At 47.2% G+C, this 27,680-nt stretch overlaps 1 protein-coding gene across 2 annotated transcripts in view; it reads right to left on the bottom strand.

Annotated features, from left to right (window-relative positions):
• POLR3A (RNA polymerase III subunit A) overlaps positions 1-27,680 on the bottom strand; it is a 316,237-nt gene that overhangs the window by 192,548 nt on the left and 96,009 nt on the right. For both annotated transcript variants that reach the window (XM_085604841.1, XM_085604831.1), the window contains exons 5-7: positions 20,590-20,744; positions 19,882-20,121; positions 3,735-3,897 (exon numbers count right to left, since the gene is read on the bottom strand). In XM_085604841.1, coding sequence (XP_085460967.1) covers positions 3,735-3,897; positions 19,882-20,121; positions 20,590-20,744 — 558 coding nt within the window. The remainder of the gene's footprint in view (positions 1-3,734; positions 3,898-19,881; positions 20,122-20,589; positions 20,745-27,680) is intronic.

The raw sequence follows: 27,680 nt of genomic DNA on the forward strand, positions 1-27,680 counted from the left end.
ACTCTGCCGGAGACCAGAGGCCTCTGATCTCCGCCTCTCCCATATGGCCACCCCATCCCAGGAGGGACGCATCGTCACTACGACATGCTCCGGTAGGGGTAGGGAGAGGCTCTTGCCCGTGACCCAATCGCGGTCCGTGAGCCACCACTGCAACTGCTGTTCAGTGCCCTCCGAGATCAAGACATGATCGGACAGGTTGCCGTGATGCTGGGCCCACTGAAACTTCAGGTCCCACTGCAGAGCCCGCATGCGCCCCCTGGCGTGATGCACTAGTAGGATGCAGGAGGCCATCAGCCCCAGAAGCCGCAACACTAGCCTGACCGAAACCCAGGATAGAGGCCGAAAGATGGGAATCAGGGCCTGTATATCCCAGACCCGCTGCTCCGGTGGATGGACCCGGAACTGCGCCGAATCGAGAACCGCTCCGATGAAGAGGAGCTTCTGAGAGGAGCTCAGGTGTGACTTCGGCACGTTGATGGAAAACCCCAGCAAATGCAGGAGATCCGCCGTAGTCTGGAGGTGGGAGACTACTGCCTGGGGCGAGCCCGCCTTCAACAACCAGTCGTCGAGATAGGGGAAGACTGGAACCCCTGATCTGCGCAGATGAGCTGCGACCACCGCCATCACTTTCGTGAACACCCGAGGGGCACTGGTAAGGCCGAAGGGGAGCACGGTGAACTGAAAGTGCTCCTGACCCACCGTGAACCGCAGGTAACGCCGGTGGGTCGGCAGGACGGGGATGTGGAAATATGCGTCCTGCAAGTCCAACGCTACCATCCAGCCTCCAGGGTCTAGGGCAGCTAGAACCTAAGCCAAAGTCAACATTTTGAACCGTTCCTTCCGGAGGAAGGCATTGACGTTCCGGAGGTCCAAGATAGGGCGTAGGCCCCCTTTGCCCTTCTTGGGAACCAGAAAGTAGTGGGAATAACAACCACGACCTACTTCTGGGCTCGGAACGCGCTCGACGACCCCCTTGGCCAAGAGGGCTGAAACTTCCTCGTGGAGAAGAGTCAAATGATCCCCCGAGATACGGTGGTGCTGCGGTGGCATGGCTGGAGGGGTCGTCTCGAAGGGGAGGGAGTAGCCCCTTCGGACGATTTGCAGCACCCACCTGTCCGACGTGATGGAACGCCAGTGGAGCAGGTGATGGCGAACTCTGCCGCCCACTGGCGTGGAATGGGCCTGAAAGCTCAGACTAGGAAGGCTTTGAGGCGGATGCTGCCGGGGTGGATGTGGACTGACCGAGTCGTCCTCCGGTACCGCCTCGGCGGACCACGTCCGCGACCGCGTGCAGGCTGGTTCTGCGGCCGGTGGCTAGGCGGACGTGAGGAGGTGCCCCTTCCTTGGCCACGAAAGGAGCGAAAAGCGGAAGTTTGTGGCCGCGGGGCAGAGAGGCCCAAGGACGTGGCCGTAGCCCGGGAGTCCTTGAAGCGAGCCAGCGCACTGTCCGCTTTCTCACCAAAAAGGCGAGCGCCATCAAAAGGCATGTCCATGAGGGTGCTCTGGACATCCCCTGAAAAAGACGTGGACCGCAGCCAGGCGTGACGTCGAAGCACCACCGAGGTAGAAATCGCCCTACCCGGCGAGTCCGTAGTGTCAAGTCCACATCGGATTGCATGGCGCGCTGCATCTCTCCCATCGGCCAGGGCAGAGGAAAGCCGTGCCCGGGCCTCCTCCGGGCACAGTGGCAGCACGTCCTCCACCGCATCCCACAGAGAGTGGGAATAACGGTCCAAGAGACAGGCGGTGTTTAAAGACCGCAGGCCCAAACTGAGCGAAGAGAACAGCTTCTTACCGAACTGTTCCAGTCTCTTGGAATCCCGGTCCGGAGGAGCGGACGGGAAGGAGATTTGGGAGATAGAGGCCTGGATAACCAGACTCTCGGGGGTGGGATGTTGGGACAGAAAACTGGGGTCGCCCGGAGCAGGGCGGTGGCACCTGGCAACGTTCCTATCCACAGGAGGGACTGTGGAGGGCTTGGACCAGGTGCCCTGCAGAACGTCAGTGAGGGCCTCATTGAATGGCAGCAGAGGCTCAGTGGAGCATGCGGCAGACTGAAGCACCTCAGTGAGGATGTTAGTCCTCACAGCCACGGCAGGCAGCTCAAGCCCAAGGGCTTCGGCCGCCTTGCGCAGCACCACAGAAAAAGCTGCACCCTCCTCCGAAGCCACAGTCGGAGCAGAGATGAATCCAGTGTCCGGAGAGGTATCCAACCCACTGGCCTCCCCCAGTTCATCTGCCCAGTCCTGTGCAAGTTGGCTCTGAAGGGCCATAGGGTCATCAAACCCCTCCCAGTCGCCCCCGTCATCCGATTCCTGGTAAACAGGAGGAATGATCGGAGCCGGTCGATAGACAATATGTGTCTCTAGCGGCGTCGGATGCGGTGTCGGGCGGCGCCGCATCGGCGTCGGGACCGGACAGGGGCTGAACCGGGGATCGAGATCGACCGGATTCGGGGGTGGAAACTGTCATCATGGAGCTGGTGGGAGGACTCAAACCCTTCCGAGAGGAAGGCACTGACCTCCGCCGGCGTCGCGTCAGTCCCAGGGACCATCGGGTATGGGGACTTGCGCAGCGCCTGCGGCCCCTGCGGAGCCACGGGGGTGGAACCACCCGGACCCTCGGCCGAGTCGCGCGACCGGCGAGGGGAGTCCGTAGAGCGGTGTCGCTTCTTGGACTTCTTGGAGTGCCTCGACTTACCCGAAGACTTCGAGCCAGACGAGTGACGATGTCGAGTGCGGCTCCGCGACCGATCCTTGGACCTCCACCTGGACCGGGATCGAGAGCCTAGTGGCGAAGCTCGAGAAGCTTGCAGGACCGCTCCCGCCTAGCTTTCGAGGTCAGGGCCATACAATCGGAGCACGACGCCGCGTCGTGGTCGAGGCCCAAGCAGTACAGGCACCGGCGGTGATGATCGGTCACCGACATCAGTCAGTGACAGTCGTCGCAGGCCTTGAAACCAGGCATCCTTCCGGCACCAGAGTCGAGAATTGACCAAAGAGTCAAAAAAAGTTAGTCAAAAATTGACTAAAGGGGTAGCTCTCCCGGATCTGCGCTTACTGGCGCGGAAAAAAAAATTACTGACGTCAGCGCGCGAGGGCGGCGTCTAAGTACTCCGACGACGTCATTCCGGCGCACGACGCCGACGACAGACGCGGAGCCGCAGACGACGCATAGCGACGCGCAAGGGGTATTGCTGACGAAAAATCTTCCGGATCCAGTCTGACGCCTGGGGATATTCTAAGGTGAGGAATATAACTAACGTGTTTCTTTCAGATACGTTCATTATGAGAAGAAAACGAACAGAAAATTTCCTCTAGATGTAGATCATAAATATCTTTCAGTGTCAGAAGAATATTACAAACTGTCAAATTCATTGAATGATATCAAAAGAGGTGACAATATTGCCATTTGTTATGTCATCAGTGAGGTCATCAATAAAGTCACAGAACTTGTCATGTTATGTAATATGTAAGGTCATAAGCAGTGTATGGCTAGGATGCAAGTTATAGTTAGTTCAGTTAAGTATAACTGGGGAATGTTGGTGGTTTTTTTCCATTTAAAATGTTATGTTTTAGCTGACAATTTCACCTAGCTATAACGTCATTTTAACCTTTGTTGTTTCAGTGAATTTCTAAGACTTGTTACTTTGGTCCATAAGAAATATTTTTAGAATATTTTCAAATGGTTGGCAAGGGATTGAGGAACTCAGAAGCCACATTTTTAACACATACCCTGTTTTCCCTTTAACCTCTGCACAAAACCTCGAGTCCACTTCTTGGGAGCCATGTTCAGAGGGATGCCTGACAGTTCACTGTTGATGTACAAGGCACACTGTAGCTGCAGGAAGTCCCAGTCCTCTATTATCATCTGTGTTTTAGCTCCTGTTATCCGATGCTGGAAACGAAAAGGGATGAGCAGAGTGGTGAGCTGCAAGAAGAACTATTTAAAATACATCAAAGAAATATTCCTTCCTACTTATGAGATGGAACAATATTCAATACTTTATCCTATGCAGTGTGCTCTCCACTCTTAATTTCACTTGAAGGTGTCTGAGGCTATCCATGACCTGGGCTTTATGCATGTTGATGGAACAAATTCGAAGACACAACCGTGTACAGTCTAAGGAAGTGTGCAATATAATGTCAATCTGATCGCTCATCAGAGATACTGGTAGGGGTATATAACCCAAAACGTTAATTGCCTTAAATATGCTTCTGGTTTCCAATAGGTGACATTCAACAGCATACACAGTGGACTAACTACTAAGTATCATTGTGAATAAATTGTGATTGTTCAACGAGCAGCAATGAAACCACTGGGAAATGAAGCCTCTGACTACAGCAGGCAATATAGCGCGCACATGTGAACAAATTCACATCTGCAGAGTTTAAGGCCAGTTCAGACTCCATGCTATTTCACTCACCTACCTCTCTGTAAACACAAAAAACCATGGTGTGGTGTTTCTGAGAAGTGGAGACATGCTCAACTGGTTTGTTTGCAAAATCTTAGCTCAGTCCTGGGTAGCTGTGCCTTATTGCAGTCAAGCTTTGACAAAGGAACAAATGTAAAGTGTAAAGTACCAAAACACCTGAATAGTAAGAAAACACAAAAAAAATCCAACTATTTATATAAATAGGTTGTATTTTTATCTTTAACCCCTTGTGTGCCCATGACGAGCTGGACTCGTCATGGAGCACAGTCGCGCTGTGCCCATGACCAGTACAGCTTGTCATGGGGCATTCCCTGGGAAGGGATTCCCTTTTAGTGAAAATAGCCTCGGGAGCTGGGGAAGAGCTTCCCCAGCTCCCGAGCCCCCCCCCCCCCCCCTTTCACTGTAATGACGATCGGCATTACAGCGAAAGTGAAACTGAAATGAGCCAAGAGGCTCATTTCAGTTTCACTTTTTACGTGCTCAGGGGGCTCTCTCAGCCCCCTGAGCACGTAGAAAGACGGGAGAGGTATCGTTGGAAAGGGGAGACTCTCCCCTTTCCAATGGTACCCCTCCCCAGTGGATCCCTGCTGGGGATCGCCACAGGAGGGCGATCCCCAAGCAGGGATCCACCCACTACACACCAGGGAGGGGGGAGCGGCCCCTTGGGCAAGGGCCTTTGCTCCCCCCAACTGACGTTGGCACCATTTAGTCTTTTTGCCCCCCCTGGGGGGCAGATGGGGGCATTAGCCCCCACTCTGCACCCCCGGGGGGGGGGGGGGTAGAAAGCCCACTAGACACCAGAGAATTAAGAAAAAAAATAGGGGTGGGGGCTGCCCGCAACGGGCACGCCAATGCCCCCACCCACCCGCCACCATTACAGCCTTTCTGCCCCCCCCCTGGGGGGCAGATGGGGCATCGGCCCCCAATCTGCCCCCCCGGGGGGGGCAAAAAGCCCACTAGACACCAGGGAATAAAAAAAAATAAAAATAAATAGAGGTGGGGGCTGCCCAAAACGGGCAGGCCCATGCCCCCACCCCACCCCCTAATTACTACAGCCTTTCTGCCCCCCCGGGGGGCAGATGGGGCATTGGCCCCTAATCTGCCCCTTTGGGAAAGCCCACTAAATACCAGGGATTCGTTTTTAGTTTCATTTTAGGGTGGGGGCTGCCCGAAACGGGCACGCCAATGCCCCCACCCACCATCATTACAGCCTTTCTACCCCCCCTGGGGGGCAGATGGGGCATTGGTCCCTAATCTGCCCCTTTGGGGGGGCGGAAAGCCCACTTGACGCCAGGGATTTTTTTAGCGCAATTTTCTTTAGGGTGATGGATTTTATTTAGGGTGGAGGCTGCCCGATACGGGCACGCCAATGCCCCCACCCCCCGCCAATATTACAGCCTTTCTGCCCCCCCCTGGGGGGCAGATGGGGCAGTAGCCCCCAATCTGCCCCCCCCCCTCCCCAGAGGGGCAGAAAGCCCACTATCCACCAGGTATTTCTTTTGCGCAATTGTTTTTAGGGTGTGGGCTGTCTGAAACGAGCATGCCAATGACCCCACCCTCCTCCACCACAAAAATGACAGTCTTTCTGCCCCCCAGGAGGCAGATGGGAGCTGTAGCCCCCAATCTGGCCCCTCCTGGGGGGCACAGAAAGCCCACTAGAAACCATGGATTTTTTTGGTTTATTAGTGTAGGGGCTCTCCAAAATGGGCATGACAATACCCCCACCCCACACCCAGATAAACTCCAGTCTTTCCGCCCCCCTGGGAGGGTAGTTGGCGGCAGCGGCCCCTGATCTGCCCCCTGGGGGGGGGCAGAAAGCCCACTAGGCGCCAGCGAGTACGCAGGCTTTTTTTTATGCGTGGGGGTGTGGGCTGCCCAAAATGGTCATACCAATGCCCCCACCCCCACAAAAAATAGCCACAGTCTTTCTGCCCCTTTAGGGGCATATCGGGATGAAACCCCCTTCCCCGATTTCCCCCCCAGGGCGGCAGAAAGCCCACTGGGCTCCGGCTTTTTTTTTAGCAATGTGCATACCTGTGGATTTTGGGCCCTAGCGCAGTTGGCACGTAGGCAAACCTAGCAAACCTGTACATTTTTTAAAACTAGACACCGAGGGGAATCCAGGATGGGGTGACTTGACTGGCTCTCACCAGGTTCTGTTACCCAGAATCCATTGCAAACCTAAAAATGTGTCCAAAATAACAAATTTTCCTCACATTTCTGTGGTGGAAAGTTCTGGAATCTGCGTGGGTCCACAAAATTCCACCCACCCCGCGTTCCCTAAAGTCTTCCGAGAAAAATGGTACCTCACTTGCGTGGGTAGGCCTAGTGCCCGCGTCAGGCAAGGGCCCAAAACCAATTGAGGAGACATCAAAATTACCTATCACAAAACCACCTGGTTTTGCAAAGGGGGTCCCATGAGTTTTTGGCACCGGTCTTGGCGGCTATCAAGGGAAACCTACCAAACCCACACATTTCTGAAAACTAGACACCCGGGGATTCCAGGGAGGTATGGCTTCCGTGGATCCCCCAACGTTTCCTTACCCAGAATGCCCTGCAAACCTCAAATTTATCTGAAAAAAGTCACCTTTTTCACACATTTTTGTGTGGAAAAGTTGTGGCATCACCGGGCTGACACAAATTTCCTACCACCCAGCGTTCCCCCGGGTCTCCCGATAAAAACGGTGCCTCACTCGTGTGGGAGGCCTAAGGACCCGCCACGGGCAAGGGTCCAAAACGTAGTGAGGCGCACAACGTTTAGGACCCTTGCCTGTTGAGGCGCACTACGTTTTGGACCCTTGCCTGTCGCGGGTACTTGGGCCTCCCACACGAGTGAGGCACCGTTTTTATTGGGAGACCCGGGGGAACGCTGGGTGTTAGGAAATTTGTGTCAGCCCGGTGATGCCACAACTTTCCCACACAAAAATGTGTCAAAAAGGTGATTTTTTCAGCTAAATTTGAGGTTTGCAGGGCATTCTGGGTAGGGAAACGTTGGGGGATCCACGCAAGCCATACCTTCCTGGAATCCCCCAGGTGTCTAGTTTTCAGAAATGTGTGGGTTTGGTAGGTTTCCCTAGGTGGCCGCCGAGCACCGGGCCAAAAACCCAAGTGACCCCCCTTGCAAAACCAGGTCGTTTTGAGATAGGTAATTTTCATGTCGCCTCACTACGTTGTGGGCCCTTGCCTGTCGCGGGTACTTGGGCCTCCAACACGAGTGAGGCACCGTTTTTATCGGGAGACCCAGGGGAACGCTGGGTGGTGGGAAATTTGTGTCAGCCCGGTGATGCCACAACTTTCCCACACAAAAATGTGTGAAAAAGGTGATATTTTCAGCTAAATTTGAGGTTTGCAGGGCATTCTGGGTAAGGAAACGTTGGGGGATCCACGCAAGCCATACCTCCCTGGATGTCTAGTTTTCAAAAATGTATAGGTTTGCTAGGTTTCCCTAGGTGCCGGCAGAGCTATGGTTCAAAAACTACAGCTAGGCACTTTGCCAAAAAAGGGTAAGTTTTCACAGCGAAATTGAGGTGTGTCCACGTTGCGCGCCGTTTCCTGTCACGGGCACTAGGTCGACCCACACAAGTGAGGTACCATTTTTCTCTGAAGACTTTGGGGAACACTGGGTGGGTGGAAATTTGGGGATCCAAGCAGATTCCAGAACTTTCCACCAGATAAATGTGGGGAAAATTTGTTTTTTTTTGGCAATTTTTTAGGTTTGCAAGGGATTCTGGGTAACAGAACCTGGTGAGAGGCAGTCAAGTTACCCCATCTTAGATTCCCCTGGGTGTCTAGTTTTCAAAAATGTATAGGTTTGCTAGGTTTCCCTAGGTGCCGGCAGAGCTAGGGTTAAAAAACTACAGCTTGGCACATTGCTAAAAAAGGGTAATTTTGCATTGTGAAAATGTGGTGTGTTCACGTTGGGTTTTGAGCCATTTCCTGTCGTGGGCACTATGCATACCCCTACAAGTGAGGTACCATTTTTATTGGGAGACTTAGGGTAATTCAGATTTGTAAAGGAACTGTTATTACGTATTGACTTTTGATGCATTTCTGCCTTCCAAATCAAAGACATTATGTAAAAAAAGTCATTCTAAAAAATGACTGATAATTCTCATGCTAGTATGAGTATTCCCAATTTTGGAAATGTGCAAATATCTACTGTTTCTAAACTCTATATTTTGTTCCCATTTCAGAAATACATAGGTGTCTTTCATACCGATTTTTCCATGTACACATTTTTACAGAATAATTACTATATACCCGGTACATAATAAAAAACCATTGCAAGTTGCTGCTCAGTTTTTGGATCTGGGTTCGTCGGGTTCTTGGTGAATCTACAAGTCCTATATATCCCCACAAGCAGTAATGTCCAGCGGATGTAACGGTATATTTCTTTCAAAGAGCTGTCATCATTAGAAGAAGTTACAGGTGAAAACGTTGACACAAAAGTCTTTTTTATTCAACAAATTTTCAATTTATCCTATATTTAACTGTTAGTTTCTATAAAAAAACCTTGATGGATCTACACAAATGATCCCTTGCTGAATTCAGAATTTTGTCTACTTCTCTAAAATGTATAGCTTTCCAGGATCCATTATTGCTTTTGTACCCATTTCTACCATTAACTGGAAGGAGGTCGAAAGCACAAAAAATAGCAAAAATAGGCTATGTCCCAGAAAAATGCCAAAACTGTGTTAAAAATGTTGGGTTTCTGACAAAAGTCTGGTATCCCCTAAAAGCTGGGAAAATGGTGATTTCAGCCCCACAAACCCTTTTTTGATAACACTTGCAGGGAAAAACTCAGAAGCTTTCATTTGCAGCCCGTTTTTCCGATTTTCCCCCCAAAAAACTACATTTAGCTGTATTTTGGCTCATTTCTGTGACCCCTCCAGGGGAATCCACAAACCCTGAGTACCTTCAGAATCCCCATGATGTTGGAAGAAAAGGATGCAAATTTGGTGTGGATACCTTATGTGGTCAAAAAGTTACAGTAGTGAAAAAGACCCTAGTATTCACAGGGTCTTACGGTGAGGAAAGAAGGGTTAATTGATCCCAAGAGTAGCTGTTCAATTGAACCTGTATCCCGTTATTGTAGGCTACAGCGGGTGTTGTTAGGGCGGTCGATCACGCTCTCTTCGGCGTCGAACGGTCGTTCTGTGCTGACTCTGCCCTCGATGACCCGGTGAATACTTTTTCACTACTTGGGTCCTGAAGAAAGCCCGTTTGACCCTCCGGGGCATAAGAAGGGCTGAAACATGTCGACCTTTTTTATGGACACTTTTTTAGAATGCACAGGGTCCTAATTCACCCTTTGAGTGCACATTGTAGACCTATAAAGTCTCCCTACATCCAGTGCAATTAAAAAATTTTTACTGGCTCTGCGGGATTTTTAAATATATCTTTTTCACAACTTGTCACTTCACTAGAATTCACTCCCTTTTTTATCTACGATCACTACCAATACAACCAGTGGTACGTTCTCCAGGTGGAGGAAGCATTACAGTAAACCCGATGATGATGCTGTCACGTTACAAATAATGAAGCGGAGAATGAAAATATACCGCTAACATTGATCTCTGTATAACGTGATTGAGGGTTTTTTAACAGCACCTTATACTGCCTTTGCACACCCTAGTTCATTTGGAACTAGTGATCCACTCCCCTATTGATTTTTGGATACCTGAGACAAGGAAGCTGAGTGGATCAGAAGCTCTTCCTTCTCCCTCCAGTTTGATTATTATATGATTTACAGGTAAGTCAATAATCAAAATTACTTTTCAGTTACTTTGTAGATTTCTGTACATGTTACTTCTTGGATTACTTTTTAAATTACTTTGGCTACTCAGTGTGATATGCCTAGATATCACACTGGGACATTACCTAGTCAAAAGGTAAGTAATTCAGTGTTTGTACATTTGCAGTATTTCAAGGTTTCATACAAACCAATTCTACACAGAAGAATTTTCAAAGAAAAGCCGTTAATGAAATCCCATGTGAGGAAATGAAGTTATCGGTTTACAGGTCCAGACGTCGCCATGGCAATTCCGCCTGACTATAACGTCTTCAGGAAGGACAGAGCGAAGGGAAGGGGCGGTGGAGTGGCACTGGTGGTGAAGAAAGGCACGGCTTGTACTATCTTGCCAGTGGAGGATATTCGTGGCTCGGAGTCCCTCGCTTTTTCTATCGCTTTGGCTCCGCATCAATCAGTCAAGGGATTATTGGTCTATAGACCGCCTGGCCCACCCGGAACGTTCTTTGAAGATCTTGACTCCGTTTTACTGGGACTGGCCCTGAAAGCAGAACACTGCATCGTGGCCGGAGATTTCAATCCATCCGACGCGGCCGCTATTAAAATCTCAGAGGCTATGGCACCGCTGGGATTGCTCCCCTATCTGCAGGGGCCGACGCATGACAAGGGGCACACTCTTGACCAGGTTTTCTCGACTTCCCCTTTTGAGGTCCTAGAGATTATCCCGGTACTATGGTCAGACCATTCGCTGGCTAAATTTTCGATCAAAGGCACAGTTAAATCGGCTGTTGCCACCCCACAGTAGCATGGTCGCACCCATAGGGCGTACCATCGAGTGACCCCTGAGATGCTGGCTCAGGCTGCCCTGGATCATCCCTGCCCCCTTTCTGGCGACCTGACGAAGGATTTGGAGTCCTTGCAGGCATGGCTTTCTGACAGGCTCAACGATCTTGCCCCGGAACTGGCCCCCCGTCTTACTCCTAAACGAGTTTCCGCCCCTTGGTTCACCGCAGCACTGTCGGCCAGGCGGCAGCAGTGCAAGGTAGCTGAAAGAGCCTGGCGGGTAAAATATGACTCGGATGCTAAGTTGACCTATAAGAGCGCGATTAAGGAGTATCACCGGGACATTCGCCTGGGTAAGAAAGCCTACTTGGCAGGGAGGATAGAAGCTGCCTCCAACTCCTGTAAGGAGATTTTCTCTATAGTTAGAGAATTTATTTCTCCACGGACTAACATCTTTGAGGAGAGACCCTCTGACTCTTGGGCCTCTGATCTTGCTAGTTTTTTTACCAGCAAGGTCCAACTTATACAGGATTCTTTTCCATCGGCTGTACCCGTGGAGCGAATTAATTCTGAGGCCAACCGATCGCCCCCGGCTTCGCCAGGCTTGACGCTGGGCGTATTTCCACCTATATCTGCGCCCGCCTCTTTAGCACTTTTGGGCAACTTGAAATCGGGCTCGCCCCTGGACCCATGCCCTGCTAAAATTCTGGCGAAATTGGCCGAGGTGGTTAATCCATTGGCCAACCCGCTACTGAATCCCTCGCTGAGCCAGGGAGTGGTTCCGCAGGCTTGGAAGCAGGCAATGGTCATCCCGCTGCTCAAGAAGCCTGGTCTGGATCCAAAGGCCCCAGTCAACTACCGGCCTATCTCTCTGCTGCCGGCTCTCACGAAAGTTGTTGAAAAGCACGTGCAGACGGTGCTGTCCAATTTTCTAGAGTCGAATGAGATTCTGCATGCCACCCAGTCGGGTTTTTGCCCAAATCTCAGCACGGAGACTGCGCTCCTCGAGGTCTCAGAAACTATTAAAGGGGTTCTGGATATTGGGGGCAAAGCCATGCTGGTGATGCTGGACTTGTCGGCGGCTTTCGACACCGTCCCCCATGACGGTCTTCTCACAAGACTATGAGATTGGACTACGGGGGACGGTGTTCAGCTGGTTTTCCTCCTTTCTAGCGGGCCGCCGGCAAACGGTCTGGGCCTCGCCAGATTCCGCCGTGATGCCGCCTCTGGGAGTCGGGGTCCCTCAGGGCTCTATTTTGAGCCCGACTCTCTTTAATATCTTTATGACCCCTTTGGCGGCGTTGGCGGAGTCGTTTGGGGCCCGGATCGTATCTTATGCAGACGACACCCAGCTCCTCTTCTCGTGCAAGAGAGGAGGAGACTTTGATGGGGAGAGTATCCGGGATTGCCTTGGGGCTGTGTTTCAATGGTTTCAACTGAACAGCCTCAAGTGCAATTCCGATAAGTCCGAGGTACTTTCTTTGGGTGTGCCACGGAGCCAGACTGGCAGGCTTGGTGGCCTACCAATATGTTCCCCCCAACTTGTTCATCCCAAATGGCTAAGAACTTGGGGGTCAAGATGGACAAGGGGTTGACTATGAAGTCCCAGATCCTGGGGGTGTCGGGCACTTGCTTCGGCCTCCTTAGGATGTTACGGAGGTTTCTTCCCCTCTTATCGGAGGAGCACAGGAAGCTGACTGTGCAGGCCCTGATAGGCTCTAGGCTAGATTATTCAAACGTTCTGTACCTGGGCCTGCCAGAGTACCTGCTACAGCGGCTCCAAATTGTGCAGAATGCTGCGGCGAGAGCGATTTTTGGATTGAATAGACGCGTTAGTGCTGCGGGCTTGCTCCAGACCCTGCACTGGCTCCCAATCCGCAAGCGGATCGCCTTTAAGGCTTTGACCCTGACATACAAGGCCCTCCATGCGACGGGAGCAAAGTACCTCCAAAGGAGACTTGCCTTCTACCGACCGGCTCGCTCTCTGAGATCAGAATCCCTGTTTTTGGCGATCGTCCCGCAAGTGAAGAGAGTGCGCTTGGGAGGTCGCTCCTTTGGACTACTGGCGCCACAGCTGTGGAACTCTCTGCCTCTTACACTTCGGGGAGCCACCAGCTTACTAGCTTTTAGAAAGGACCTCAAAACCTGGTTGTTCACCCAGTAGGTCTTTTTTGCTCGTTGTTTTTTCTGTCTGTGACACTTTCTCTTTTAATGTGTTCTGTTAGTATACTGCAGCCTACCCTAAATAAAAGCGCCGGGACACTCTTTTTGAGTAGCCGTGCGCTCTATAAAAGCCATTTTAACATAACATAACAGAACATAACAGGTAAGTACTTGGTTGTGAGAGTTGGGTTTCTGGGGTAAGAACCAGGGTTCCCCCAGGGTCGAGGATGCATGCTCAAAGCACCCTCAGTGACACTATGGCGGTTGGTGAAGAGTACTGAGGACCAGTATTATCCAATGGGCGATAGGGGGCGTCCGGTTGGTGGCTGCTCACGAGCAGGCCTCAGGTTGAGGGAGCAAAGCTCCTGGTGTTAGGCTCAGGCATGGGGATCCGATTTAGCACACAAAGTGCACCCACAGCGGCAAAGGAGCGGCCGGGTGCAGGGTGCTGTTTTGGCATCGAGTGCCCAGTTGTTTTCAATGAGGATCGCCGTTTTTGGTTTTTAGCTGCAGACTCAGTCCAGGAAGTCTTCCAGAAGGTACCAACAGCTGGGCAGGTAAGTTGGAGGGCTCGGGATGTAGGTGCACCTCTGGTTCTCTTTTCCAGGGTGCAGGGCGCTGGATGCAGCAGTGTCTTTTGAGGTTGGATTTCAACTTACCAGGCCACTCCCGGTTAGAGGGTCTCCTTGCAGAGTCTGAAGACGACGTCGGGGAGTCCTGGAGAGTTCAACCCATGGTGGAATCTGACTCTGGAGCTCAGAAGGACCTCGCTGGGACCGGTGGGCCACCCGGATTCGGGCCGTAGGAGTCAGGTGCAGTGGTGGTTCCAGGCATCGGGTTTCTTTGTCTACAGAAGGTTCAGATTCTGTCTTGGGAGTTTCTTTTGAACAGAGCTGCTGTTCACAGGAGATCCGGTCTTTGTTGAAGGCAGTCAGTCCTCCCAGGGTTTCTGGAGGTCGCTGGCTGCAGGACAAGGCGACTTTTGGCGCTTCACCTTGCCTTCCCCACCTTAGAGGTTGTGTTGGCAGAGGTGGGCACACCTTCTGGGCTGTGCTAATTTTTCCTGCCTGTCTTCCTGCTGAAAAGGAGTTGAGACAGGAAGGGGGCCTGCTCCTGATGGCAGGGGGTCGCGTTATAAAGGGAGCAAGGCCTTTGAAGCTCCCCTGCCACAGATGGCTCTTCCTGGCCTGGGGGAGGTGTGACCCACTCCACCCAGGAAAGATTTTGTTTCTGGGCTCAGGAAGCGAAGGCTCCCACCCCAGGCGTCAAGAAACATGTCTTGTGGTGACAGGCTGGTGTGTACCAGTCAGGGAACCCACCAGATGCTGGTCGGTTTCTCAGGGGGCATCTCTAAGATGCCCCTTGAGTGCATTAAATCCCACACTGGCATCAGTGTGGGTTTAATGTACTGTGAAGTTAGATACCAAACTTCCCAGTTTTCAGTAAAGCCATTATAGTGCTGTAGAGTTCGTAATGACAAACTCCCAGCACCATATACTCTTAATGGCATTACTTCACTTCTAATGTCTAAGAATTGGTCTAGACACTGTAGGGGTACAGGGCTCATGCACATGTATCCTCACCACTGGTACAGTGCACCCAGCTAGAGGGGTGGCTGACCTCTGCCAGGGCAGTGGGTTGTAGGCATGGCACACAGGGATGTGTGCCATGTCGACTCTTCACTTTGTTCTGTATCTAAACACGCAGCCTTCAATGGCAGTGCGTGTGTGTGTGTGTGCGTAAAGGTACAGGGCCTCCATGGGTGCCACAATAAGTGCTGCAGACCTTGGAGGCCTTCCGTGGCACATTTTACAAAGGACTGACATGTGGTCAGAGAAGTTCTAATTGGGGGTACAAGGTTCAGTTTCGGGACAGAACACAGGCCCTGGGAACCTGATTGGCAAGGACCCAGGGCAAATCAAGTCAAAGTGCATCAGTAGTCTGGCAAAAAGTGTGTGTGTGGGGGGGGGGGGGGGGGGGGGGGGAGGGGGGAGAGTTACTACAACAGAAACCCAGCTTCCTACAACAAGTAACTGAAAACAGCTATAAGGGTACTCTTGTGGGTATCCACTTTGACAGGGAGCCAGTCAGAGGGGCCAATAAGTTCCAGCTGAATTGTTATCTTCCCAAAAAAGTGGTCTCAAGTCTAGTCCCAGGGTCTAGATTGAACCACCATACAAATCAATGGTCTGGTCCTGATGCGGGATGCTGAAGATGCTCAAGGATGCAAAGCGGTGTCGGGTAGTTATGGCAAAACCAGTAGTTCCCTTTAACATGCTTAACTTCCATTGTGGGCATTCAAACTACAGTGGGAAAACTCTTCAGCAGACTCGGTGCAATCAGACTTCTTGGTGTATGGTTCTCGGAGGAGCAGGCTTCTCAGCTTTTATGGTCCTGTAGCTGTAACAGGGAGGCAGCCAACTGACTCTTAGAGTTCCTTTCTCTGTCAGGGGCTCAGAGGCGACTTTTCAGGATACCAGAGACACTATCGTTCTTTGATACCCCAAGGTGCAAAAGAAAGCAACCTCTCTTTGCTGGTTCCAGTGTACAGCAGGGAACTATTTCTTCACTCCTCTGTCCAGTCCAGACATGAGCGGAGGTCTGGATGCCAGGTGTGCCACTGTTATGTCCGTCTCTTGCCCTCTGGGATGTGGCAACTACCAGCCAATGGGCTACTTGGTCTCCTTCCACCTAGTTACGACTTCCTGCTAATTGTGGCATCTTGCTAGCCCAGAATGCACCAGTATGCCCACTCCCAACATGGCATATCCTTTCTCTTGGTGTGAGAAGCTTCCCAGCCCAACCCAGAGATGGGTTTCCCTGAGGGCTACATGTCCATGGAAAAAACAGTTTGGCAACAGCTTCTTCCTCTCTGTTGGGGATGCCAGTCTGTCTCCTAAAACAAAAGAGCAGACCTTCTCGTGTGGGACTACAATTTTCACTTCAAAAGGGGCTTCCACTTAAAAGGTAGCCTTTTGGGCTCACATCCTCTCTAGACCACCCTGCGAGGAGGAGGGTCACACCTCCTTCCTCGGAAGGCCCTTTGTGCTCCTTCCGGAGAGTCGTTTACATCTCTCCTCAGGAAGACAGAAGTTTATCTCAAGGACAGCAGCTTTTGAGTGAGATTCAATGGAAACTTTGGGCAGCTTTCTAAAGTTGCCATTTGTGTCAAATTTACATTAAATTCAATTTGAGCACAAGTCTGGTTTAATGCAACAATTCTTTTGATACCATGAAGTACCATATTTAGTAGTTCCATTAAGAAAATAGCACTGCTGGATTGTGTAGGAACGTGCCTCTTTTTGACAGTCATCCCCCCTTTTTCCTGGTACTGATGCATTTTTGACTGAAGGTGCACTGGGTTCCTGATGACCAGGTCGCCAATGCCAGTGCTCTTTCCTTAAAACAAGGTAAAATTGTCTAATTAGGTTACAATTGGAACACACTTTAATATCCTTGTAAGTTCCTAGTAAATGGTACCACTGGACCTAGGGCATGGGTACAAAGGAGGGTCCCTAAGGGACCTCCACAGAAATTCCATGTAGATTGCCATTGAAAACACAACATGGCACACTCACTGAGCGCCATGTCAAAGTCACGGCACGTAATATCAGTAAGTCACCCCTACAGCAGGCCTTGTAGCCCTAAGGCAGGTTGAATTATATTATCTGTGAGGGCATACCTGCATGAGCAGCTACGCCCATGTGCTATCTAGTTCAATTACTAGATCGTACAAGTGAACAGGGAAGCCATCTTAAGTACATGTTCTGGGCACTGGTCATTACGAGTACCCCAGCTACATGATGGCTTCACTGAAACCTATGTTTGGTATAAAACACCTTGTCTTAATAAATCGGTACTGTTAACAGTACTAAATTTAGTATTTAGGTGCCCCCCCTGACACCAGGAACTCAAATTCGTCTGCCTGAAAGAAGAAGGAGGACAAAAGAAGAGTTGAAGATGCGAGAACTGTGGACTAGCTATGGACTTTGGTCCAAACCCTGCCTGCCTGCTCCTGTCCTGACAATTCCAAAGACCCGACTCGTCCTGCAGCTGTGCATCCTCACACAGACTTGCAGGGCTGCCAGCACTTCGCCAACAAGCCAGCATCTACCTTGAAGTGGAGCAGTCACTTCCTTGCAGCCTGCAGGCACCGACCTCAAAGTCGGATTTAACGATCTGCTAACCACCAGGTCCACCGACTCAGCAGTGGCCCAGGAGAAGGTTCCTAAAGCTCCCATAGGTAATCCCCATCTCTCCAGCTAGTTTCGAAATGCTAGAACCTCCAGGAGCCCTCCAGCACCAATAGACGGATTAATGGAGCCCTTGCAGCCACCAAAGCTTCTTCAGTGTCCAGCCTGGACACCAACACACCTAAGACAGACCTACCGGCGCGGGACGTCAGCATCTGAGAGGCCCTCATCGAGAGTGGCCTGGTTTTCCTGTATTGTCCCCATCTTCAGATTGACCTAAAAAGGAGATCCTCCAACACAAGTGACCCGCCAGACAAAACAGTTCTGCACCCGAGCCCCGCAGCCAGAATCCGATCCTACTGACGGTGCACCCTTGCTCCAGAGAGCCTCCAGAGCCAAGTCACCCTTGGGGTTCTGCCGAACTGGTTCCCCAGTCTTCACCTACAGCCTTTTTCTTGTTACAGGTTTCCGCATTGACTTCAGCAGTAGTGTTCGAGGCTACCCTTGTGACCAGCATCTCTGCATCTGGACACACCAGGGCAGGTAAACCAAAACTGCTGGTAGTTCTAAGGACCTTGGCCCCTACTTAGCTTCAGTCCAGAAGAACAACCCTGTATCTCGATTGCAAGTACATCTATGCAGTGTTTGTTTCTCCCATAGGATAAAATTTCCGGGTTCGAGGCTCATGCCTAAAAATCTGACAGCAGTATTTTCTGTGTTTCTAAAAATCACTCTCTCGAAAAGTACTAACCTGATCCATAAGATAAAACACAGCTTCCTTGAGCACTAACACAACTTGTCCAAATGTTCTTTTGATCCCAATCAGGTTTATTTCTTCATAAATTCTTCTGCTTGATAAATCCTCAACATCAGATATAGTTGATATAGCCAACACGCGTTTTGTCAGATCACGATGCCATCACATCACTGACTTCATCAGGGCTTTCTAAATCAACTTTGAAGATTCATTTCTCATTTTTGAAAGCTTCCACATGATTCCTTGTGTGTTTCATCCAATTTATGATTAAAGCATGTATCAATTTGCCTCCTATGGCGGAGAGTGCTCCTCTCCGCCATACGAGGCAAATTGATACATGCTTTAATCATAAATTGGATGAAACACACAAGAAATCATGGTGAAGCTTTGAAAAATGGGAAATTAATCTTGAAAGTTGATTTAGAAAGCCCTGATGAAGTCAGTGATGTGATGGCATCGTGATCTGACGAAACACGTGTTGGTTATATCAACTATATCTGATGTTGAGGATTTATCAACCAGAAGAATTTATGAAGAAATAAACCTGATTGAGATCAAAGGAACATTTGGACAATTTGTATTTCTATACGTGTTGGTGCTCAAAGAAGCTGTGTTTAATTATATTCAGGACTGGTTATCCAGGCCGGCTATATGGGCATTAAGTGGCAGCCCTTTATCCTTTTGAGCACCGCCTTGAGAACAGTCTTCTTTTTACAGAGAGGGTAAATCCAAATGAGTTTGCGCATGTGACCCTTCCACTTCTTTGGTCTAAAACTGATCCATAAGATCTTGGTGTCTAAATTATTATGAAAATCTTTGCTACTTTTCTAAAACGGTCTTGGATTTTCTTAGAGTGCGCACCATTTATTAACTCTGTGTGTGCAACAAATGCCTAACACTCCCCTTTGATAAGCCTCAACTGCCCCACCACACTACCACAAAGGGAGCATTTGGGATCTTTAATGAAAGCCCATGTAAACTAATAAGGGCTGTCTGGACTATTTGCATAGTGTACCCCCTTAAGTGCACTACATAAATAGGAAGCTTCCTACAGCTTTTCACCGTCTAACTGTACTCGCCAGTGGGGTCACCAGCCTTTCTCCCAGTAAAAACGACAATGCATGGTTTTTACTATTAAGATATGAAAATTTAGAAAGCACATGTTCAATTTTTGAATATAACGCACCCTACCTGTAGGCATAGTGGCCCTGCCTAAGGGGTGGTGTATGAACATTAAAAAGCAAGGTTTGTGCTCGTCCATTAATTTAAATGGCTAAGTCATGTTAGCGGTTTAAAATTGCTCTGCCAGCAAGCAATGGTGGGCTCGAGCCATACTTTGCCACACTTGTGGTGGCACAATAAGTGCTGCAGGCCACCAGGGACACTTTAACTTCTAGGATCTGGGTACCCCTGGGACCATATTCTAGGAACTTATAAGTAAGTTATCTGATGTCAATTGTGAGTGAGCCAATTAGACATATACCTTTAAACAGTTCAGAGCACTGGAACGAATGCCTGTTTGGCAGGACTCTGTGCACTTTCAGAGTCGAACAATCAGCAGCATCAGTTCAAAAACTTGGGGGTGATCATGCAAAAAGAAGCATAATTTTCTTAAAGCTGGCTAGCCACAGAGAATTTGCATCAAGCGACTGTCCAATTACCTCAAAGGAACATGTATTCCCGTCTGAAGAGAATGCATAGACAATGACTGATTAAGGCCATAGACTAGCTACAAACGTTCAGGGCCAAATATCGATGATCTATAAAAGCAAAGTAAGGGTCTGGTGGGACCAACACTGACCTTCTTGATGACATCATTGAGGAAGATGATCTCAGTGAGCTTCATTGTCAAGTCATCTTCATTTGTACCTGACTTAAGGTCACTCACAACAGAGGGCCGGATGCACAGTGGTGGCACCAAGATACGTGTGAGAATCAGGTCTGACGGTTTCCCAGCTTCTGGGTTCATAAGCAGTAGCGGGATATCTTCAGCTGGAATTCTTCGGAAGATGTTTAACACGACTAGTGGGTTCAGGTTTTCCTATAGTATTCAATGAAGAAGAAAAAAGTTAAAAAATATTTTCTTTTCTATATTACAAAAGAAATACATGAGAATAAAGACCACATACACAAAAGACAACAAGAAGCTGGTCGCCAAGATTGCTAGGTGATCAAACACCGTTTCAGGACAATGCTGCTGGTTCATAGCATTGCTGTCTAGAGACAGACAGCAACTTTGCTTCATAAATGCACAGTTTGCTTTAAACATCGACCAACTATCAGTTCCTCAGCTATGAACATGTGCCAATTGTAACATTTATTACACTTGGAGATGCAAAATTGAAAATGTTAAAAAATTCCTTAAGTCTCTAAAAGCGGGAATTGCATGAAAAGAGGATAAGCAGCATAAGAAAGGCGAGTAAACAAAGTTTCCACATCCAAGTATTACCCAGATGCTTCATAGATCACTCTTAATACAAAGACTGCAAGAGACACACCGAAAACTCACCTGTGCCCTTCCAAGCAGTGACTCAACCTCCTTGTTGTGCTCTATGGCAGTTTCAAAAGACTGCAGGAAATGAGACACCACAGCATCTACAACCTTTTTATTGGTCTTGTACCTCTCATGGGTGATCTTCAACAAACCACACTTCTTAACAGACCCTGCAAACCAAGAGAATCATTAGGAATGAATTAAAACGGGTAGGGACTCATGTGGTAGGTACTCCAGATACTTCTTCTGGACACACCCTACTACATATGAGCAGTTTTAGTGATATGTAATAACAAGGACAGTAATGGAATTCAAAAGAGCCATTATACAGAAGAGCAATAGCTATTGAAAATCTTTTAAAACACCAGTGCAACTGTAGGTCAGATAAGTGTCCGACCGTCTATGAGTGGCAGTCTATCTATCCATCAATCAAGGAACACTCGAGTTTCAGTACTGATCCAACTTGCTGGCTGAATTAACAAAGCCATAGGCTGTAGCCATACGAAGTTCGGTCTGGACCAGAGTTAAGAAGGATGTCATCTCATCTGACTGTAACCCAGAAGCCATTCCACATTTTAATCTGTGCAGGATAACCAAGATTGTTAGGCATCCAGAGATTCTCTGCTCCCTCTCCCCAAAGATACATTTTAAAAAGGACTGATTCAAAGTCTGATCCAATATGCATGACCTCATTTTTCCCTCCAGCACATCTGAGTTTCTTGCCTTCAGTTGGGCACTAGGAGAGCAAATGATTTTGTGAACACCAGGAAGGCTAATTTACTATTCTAACTTTAGCCATAAATATTTGAGAAAGTTCAACTTTGCCCAAAACAGGCCAGGAAAACGTGTGTATTATTATTAAAAAAATAATAACTAGGGGACTAGTCATAACATAACTTCATGTTAGGTATCAGAGGGCATATTGAAGACTAATTGTAGACATTTGAAAACATAAAAGATGTTAGAAAAAATATGGGTTGGGTGAATCCCTGCTTCACACGGAACAACAGATTACAAACTTTTCTTCTGTGGTTTAGGTACATAAATTGGTGTCTGGGTCTTTTAGTCATTAGTCTTTTAGGCATTCTAATTTAATCTGCTCCATTAAGACGAAAGCCCCTTATTTATGTCCTCAGGACAGTGGGCACAGGTAGCCCATCACAAACTCCTGTCTAAGCTCTTTTAGCAAATGTTTTAAATGGCAAACGGGTCCTTGCAAATGTATTCAATCTGTTGCTGATAAGCGTTATTAGCCATAGCTTTTAACTGTGGTCCAGTCAGTTGTCCACAATTGGGTTAATGGTGGGGATATGAGCCTTCTAGGCATGTGCAATAGTAATCCTAGCCACCAAGAGAACATGAGTCAATAGCTTTCCCATTGGGGTCATAAACAGGTATTCCTTACTCTCTCCTGGGTCTCCTGAGAACAGAACCAATACACTGAGCGGTAACTAAATGATTGCTCGGATGTATGATAGCACTTATTTCCAGACTGTATGTGCAGGGCGACAACCTCTGAAAGTATGAGTCCCTCGCGCTATGGCCCTGCGCCTGCATAATTTGAAATACTCAACATTACTTTTAATCTAACAGGGGTAGAATACCCTTCAAAGAGTACTTTATGGGCATTAACTTTGTACTGTATACAAATATATGACTTTGCTGTCCTTGTCCAGATGTGCGCCAGTTTCTTTTGATATTGCAACGTTTGTCCTCCTCCCACTGTGATGTGTAACTATGCTGAGTAGTATGAGGAGATATTGTTCAGAATGGAGCATAGTCCGAAAATCCCTTTCTTCTGACTGCACTATGCCAAGAGCTTTTCACAGTGTTTTCTCACGATGCACCCCTTCTTTTATTTTAGTTGAATTATGCCAAAGTAATAGCTGATTCGGTCACAATTCATCTGCTTGTGAGTGGTCAAATGGCTAGACATACATCTCTTTGCCTGGCATCTCTCCATTGGGGAGTAGATCATCAATTAGAGTGAGTCCTATGGTTTTGAGTCCGTAAACCCCGGGTCTTCAGTTCTTGCCCTAAAGTCTGGGTCATTCATAATTTTTGAGAAGAAAGTAGTTTTGTCTTGATTTCTGGTTAGCTAATTCCAGTAGTCAAAAGAATAGTCAAAGGTTTTTCTTCCACGGACCTGGCCCTGGGTGATAGCCAAAGTATATATAATACGAGATTATTGAACAGTCTTGTTTAAGAACCTCCCAAGGATTATTAAATGGGAAATAATATGCCAGTCCAACGCTGGTTGTCTCTAGGTGGAAAACATATAGGGTTTTATGTTAGGGAGGCCCAACAAGCCGACCATTGTTTTTTTGTACACTGTAGTTCAGAGTACTCTCCGGGTTTTATCCTTCCAGATCAATATCAATAGCCTGCGAGCAATGTAGATGTAGTAGTGTTGACATAGGGAATCATGCAGGTTGAGTCTTCGCCACATACAACAGCCAAGGCAGGAAGTTAATCTTAACACTCATTATTCTACCTAATCGTGAACACTCACATATCCACCACTTATAAAGATCTTTTTATAGTGTATCTAGTGAAAGAGGAATATTTCGGGTGTATAGTTTTAACAGAATTGGAAAGGTTAGCATCCAAATATTTCATTGGACCTGGAGTCCAGACCATGGTTCTTAAGGATAATTTTACAGCAATGTGAGGGTCAGATACTTACATGACCTCTGATTTGGTGTAATTTATTTGAAAGGCGGAGACTACATTGAATGTACTCAGTTCAACTATTAATGTTGAAAAACAATTCTGGTTCTGTCAAAAAATAATATCGCACCAACTGTATATAAGGCCAATTTTATGAGTTTCCCTGCCAACCTCAGTGCCATGGTGTCTGGATTGCAGTTTATTCTGTAAATTAATGGCTCAACTACAAGGGGGAATACAAGTGGAGAGATTGTGCAGCTGCCTCGTCCTCCTTGATAGGGAGACTGGTCAAGACAGCTTGTCTTTATTTTGATTTAAGCTGCAGGGAACTTTTACTTGACTAAAATAAGCGAAGTCATGTTCACAGTCGTAGCCAGAAAGGGTCTTAACTGAATGATAAATCACAAATATCAAACATCTTCTGCAAGTTTACTGAGAGAAGGATTAAGCGTTTCCCTTCTTGTTCTGCTACCAATATGGTTGACTGGCCGGCGTGCATTGTCATTTGTTTGGTGATATTTTACAAATTTGGATTCAAATTTCAAGACTAGACATTGCCATGGTGTTCACATGGGTAAATATATTTAAATCTAACTTTACAGGGCTTTCAGGCAAAAGGAGGGACTATCTGTTGGGTGCTTGTCAGCTTTGAGTAATGGAGTAACTGTGTGGGAGGGTGGAAATGAATTAAAAACTTTGACAGTTGTCCAACTAGCAACTCCATGTATGAATTGTAAAATGACACCAGAAGTCACCAGGAAATGGGGCCTTGTTATTTGTTAAGCCACTTATAGCACTGCACACTTCTTCAGGAAAAATGTGACTCAGATAGTCATCTTGTGGCTCACCATCAATGTTTTGTGCCCGACATAAGGCAGACTAGGAGTGAAATAGCCGCAAATTATCTGATTTTTCGGTCTCCAATTTATCTTCCCGGTCTATTATTTTATATACAAGTTCTAGCTTATTTCTGCCTCGTTTGCTCGTTAAGATTTCATTTGTTTTGCTTCATTTTTCACAATAATTGATATATAGCATTTATGTCATAGCTATATATATATATGTCCTTCTCCACTTCCGGTCCTCACTATCAGCACCAGAAAAACAACACTGCAAATCCTTGCTCACACAACGAGCACCATTTTATTTTCACATTTTATGCTCTTTGGTTCGGACACCACATGTTCATGGAGATCAACAACAGACTTTATGTGTGTCTTTTACTTTTTCAATTGTTTACACACTAATTTATTTTAGGAATCCTCATTTTACAAATACTTCTGTTACTTCATACACACATTTTTCCATTTTATTTTTTTCACTTTTTTTCTTTGTTTTTCCCATCATTTACTAACGTCAGAAGGGTTGTTGACAATTTTTTCATACATTTCAACTAACTTTATTGTGCCATGTTTTACTTATCACGTATTCGTTATGGATCTCTATTCTAGTCACAGAGGTAATTGATTTATCTGCTTGCCAGATGACCACCGGCTGCCATCAGGCTCTCACTTTGTGCGCATTCTCTCAGTGCAATCATTGCTTGTTTCGGTTCCTCTATACAGAAATTTCAATCAATGTAAAAGTATATGCACGCACATTCCCAACTCTATTCAATTTAAACCAATTCTGTCCACCTATAATTAAAAGATTACAGTATCTTTTTGTTGGTGTAGACAGTGCAATAACTTTATACAAATCTCTGAGAATAAAGTGCTAGTGCATAAAATTACAACTTCTCTGGTTAGCAGCATATTCCAATTTTCTTCACTCCTACAGAGCCTCAATATGTGACCCAGTACACAGACCTGACATAGATGGTGTTATTGATTCTGCTAGTATAAGACATTCGCTCTGGAGTGTATTTGTGCAAAAATTATGCTAAAAGACAATAAAGTGCCAGTGCACCTAAGTAACATAGCAGCATGTTCCAATTCCACAATAATGTGCAAATCGTGCCACATTGTGCAAATGTTAATGAAAAGTGCAAGTGCTTTAAAATATACCATTCTTCCTTCCCAGAATAAAACATTTTATTAAAACATGAATTCTATGTATTAATTGTGCAAATTACGCAAATCTTCCACAATATACACTAAAGTGCCAATGCCTATAAAATTACCAATTTCCTTCCTTCGCATTGTCTATTCAGATATTTGCTACGCTTTGTTTTTCATGGTTATTTAAAGCCTACTTCCCTCAGGTCTAAGCACTTATTTAGATGATCCTCATCTTTTGATACCGACACAAATAAATATCTTTAAAAAATCTTTTTTTTATTTAAAATGTGTCAACTAACCCTACTAGAGTTCATACTTAATCCTACTCATCTGTAATACATCGAAAGGCATTCCTAGGGAAATGTTTACATTTTTTTGAAGAAAATCTTAAAAAGACGATCTTAAAAATAAAAGAAAGAAGGAATTACCAAACTGGGCATCATAATATTTTCCAATTAATCAAGTTAAATGGACATGCATTCCTTCATCCCTGTTCAGCCCATTAGGAGTTTTACAATCAAACATCAGGATATACCTCGACTCCAATTTCCTCAAATTGGCCTCTCTGTTCCAGCCTCTTCTTCGTTTCGGCACAGAGTCTACTAGATAAAATGTCAGGTCTTCAACCTTGCCTCCATGTACCTCATTTATGTGCCTAGCAACAGGGTATGTTTGATCTTCGTTCTTCACTGCCCTTAGGTGCTGTAAAATTCTTACGTGTGCCATGTGGATTGTGCTCCCCACATATGTTAGAGGGCAAGTGCATTGCAGCACATAAACCACATGGTCGCTCTTATAATTTAGGAAACGTGGAATTTTCCACAGTTTCTCCATTAAAGGCAGTTTTATTTCTATCATGTTTCTCCCATGTCTACATGCTTTGCAATTGAGGCAATTGGTAAAGCCAGGATTGGCCTTGAGCCAACTCTCACTCTTCACTACCTCAGGGCTGCTATTCACCAGTTCTGGTCTCATAGAGCAAGCCCTTCTGTATGTTATCATGGGTCTATGGGAGATTTTACTACCCAGGATAGGATCCGATTTGACCAGGTACCAGCGCCTATTCATGCAGTCTCTCACCCTTGCATGATAGGCACTGTACCTGGTAATCATTCGGACTTCCTGAGCTGAGGCCTTGGCTCCTTCTTTCGGTTTTGGTTTTGCCATGAAAATCTGACTCCGGGATTTTGTCTCCACTTTTGCCAAAGCTTGATTTAGAACGGATTCACTGTATTCCCTCTCCCTGAATCTTCCTGTCAGTTCTACCTGTGCGGACGCCAATGAGTCCCCTTCACTGCAATTTCTTTTCATACGCAATTGTTCTGCATATGGGATACTCAACTTTAAATTTGCTGGATGGAAGCTTTCAGAGCGTAGGATGGCATTCCCTGCGGTCTCATTTCTAAAACTTTGTGTATGTACTGTATCATTTTGAATGCAAACTTCCAGATCTAGATAATGTAGACTTTTGACACTGATGGTTTTAGTGAATGCAAATTCAGTGCATTAACATTGCTAGCAGTTATAAAAGTATTGGCACTTTCCAAGGAGCCCCTCCAGACAATAAAAAGATCTATGAATCGATTACAGGCTCTGATGTTTTCCCTCCATTCTGTGTTGAAATCGACTCTGAGCACCTGCTCCTCCCACCAGCCCATATGCAAATTCGCATAGCTGGGGGCTAAGCAGGTGCCCATTGCCATACCTCTCAATTGCCTTTAGGTATCGATTCCAAAGAGAAAGAAATTCTTTTCCAGACAGTTTTGCCGTCTGTATAAGCATTTCCGAATGTTGATAAAAATTAAATGGATTCTTCCCCAGGAAGTGTCGGAGAGCTCTTAAGCCATCTTCATGAGCGATGCTTGTGTACAATGAGACCACATCGAGAGTAATCAATCTTATATATATGCATATATGCTATAGCTGCTCTCTAATTTTTATTAAATCTTTTTTGTAGGAGAGTAGGATCTGCTTCTTATAGTTACTTCCACTTTGTGCTGATGTTTCACTGTTTTCGAATTAGATTGACTGGGATCCTGCTAACCAGGACCCCAGTCTAGCTGCTTTCTCCTCTAAATTGAATGCATCTACTTTAGGTACAATCCAGATTGGATTCTGGGGTACCCTAATCAGTCCCTAGTATATGGTATACTATGTACCCAGGGCATAGGTACCACAGAGGCCTCCCAGGGGCTGCAGCATGTATTATGCCACCCCTGGGAGAACATTCAAAATGACACCACAGGTCTGCTACAGCTGCATGTGTAAGGTGGTGCATGCACCCCTTAAGTAGATATAGGTTCACTATATCTAATCTACATCACTGCAAATATAAACCTATCAGTCAACCCTATAGAAGGCCTTAACAATCCGGAAGGAAGGGTGCTGGGTTTTATGTGAGAGTGCACCTGCATGAGCCGAGCCCCTCTGCAGCCT

The sequence above is a fragment of the Triturus cristatus genome, chromosome 1_2 (genome assembly GCF_964204655.1).
Source record: "Triturus cristatus chromosome 1_2, aTriCri1.1, whole genome shotgun sequence".
In the NCBI taxonomy this organism is placed as follows: domain Eukaryota; kingdom Metazoa; phylum Chordata; class Amphibia; order Caudata; family Salamandridae; genus Triturus; species Triturus cristatus.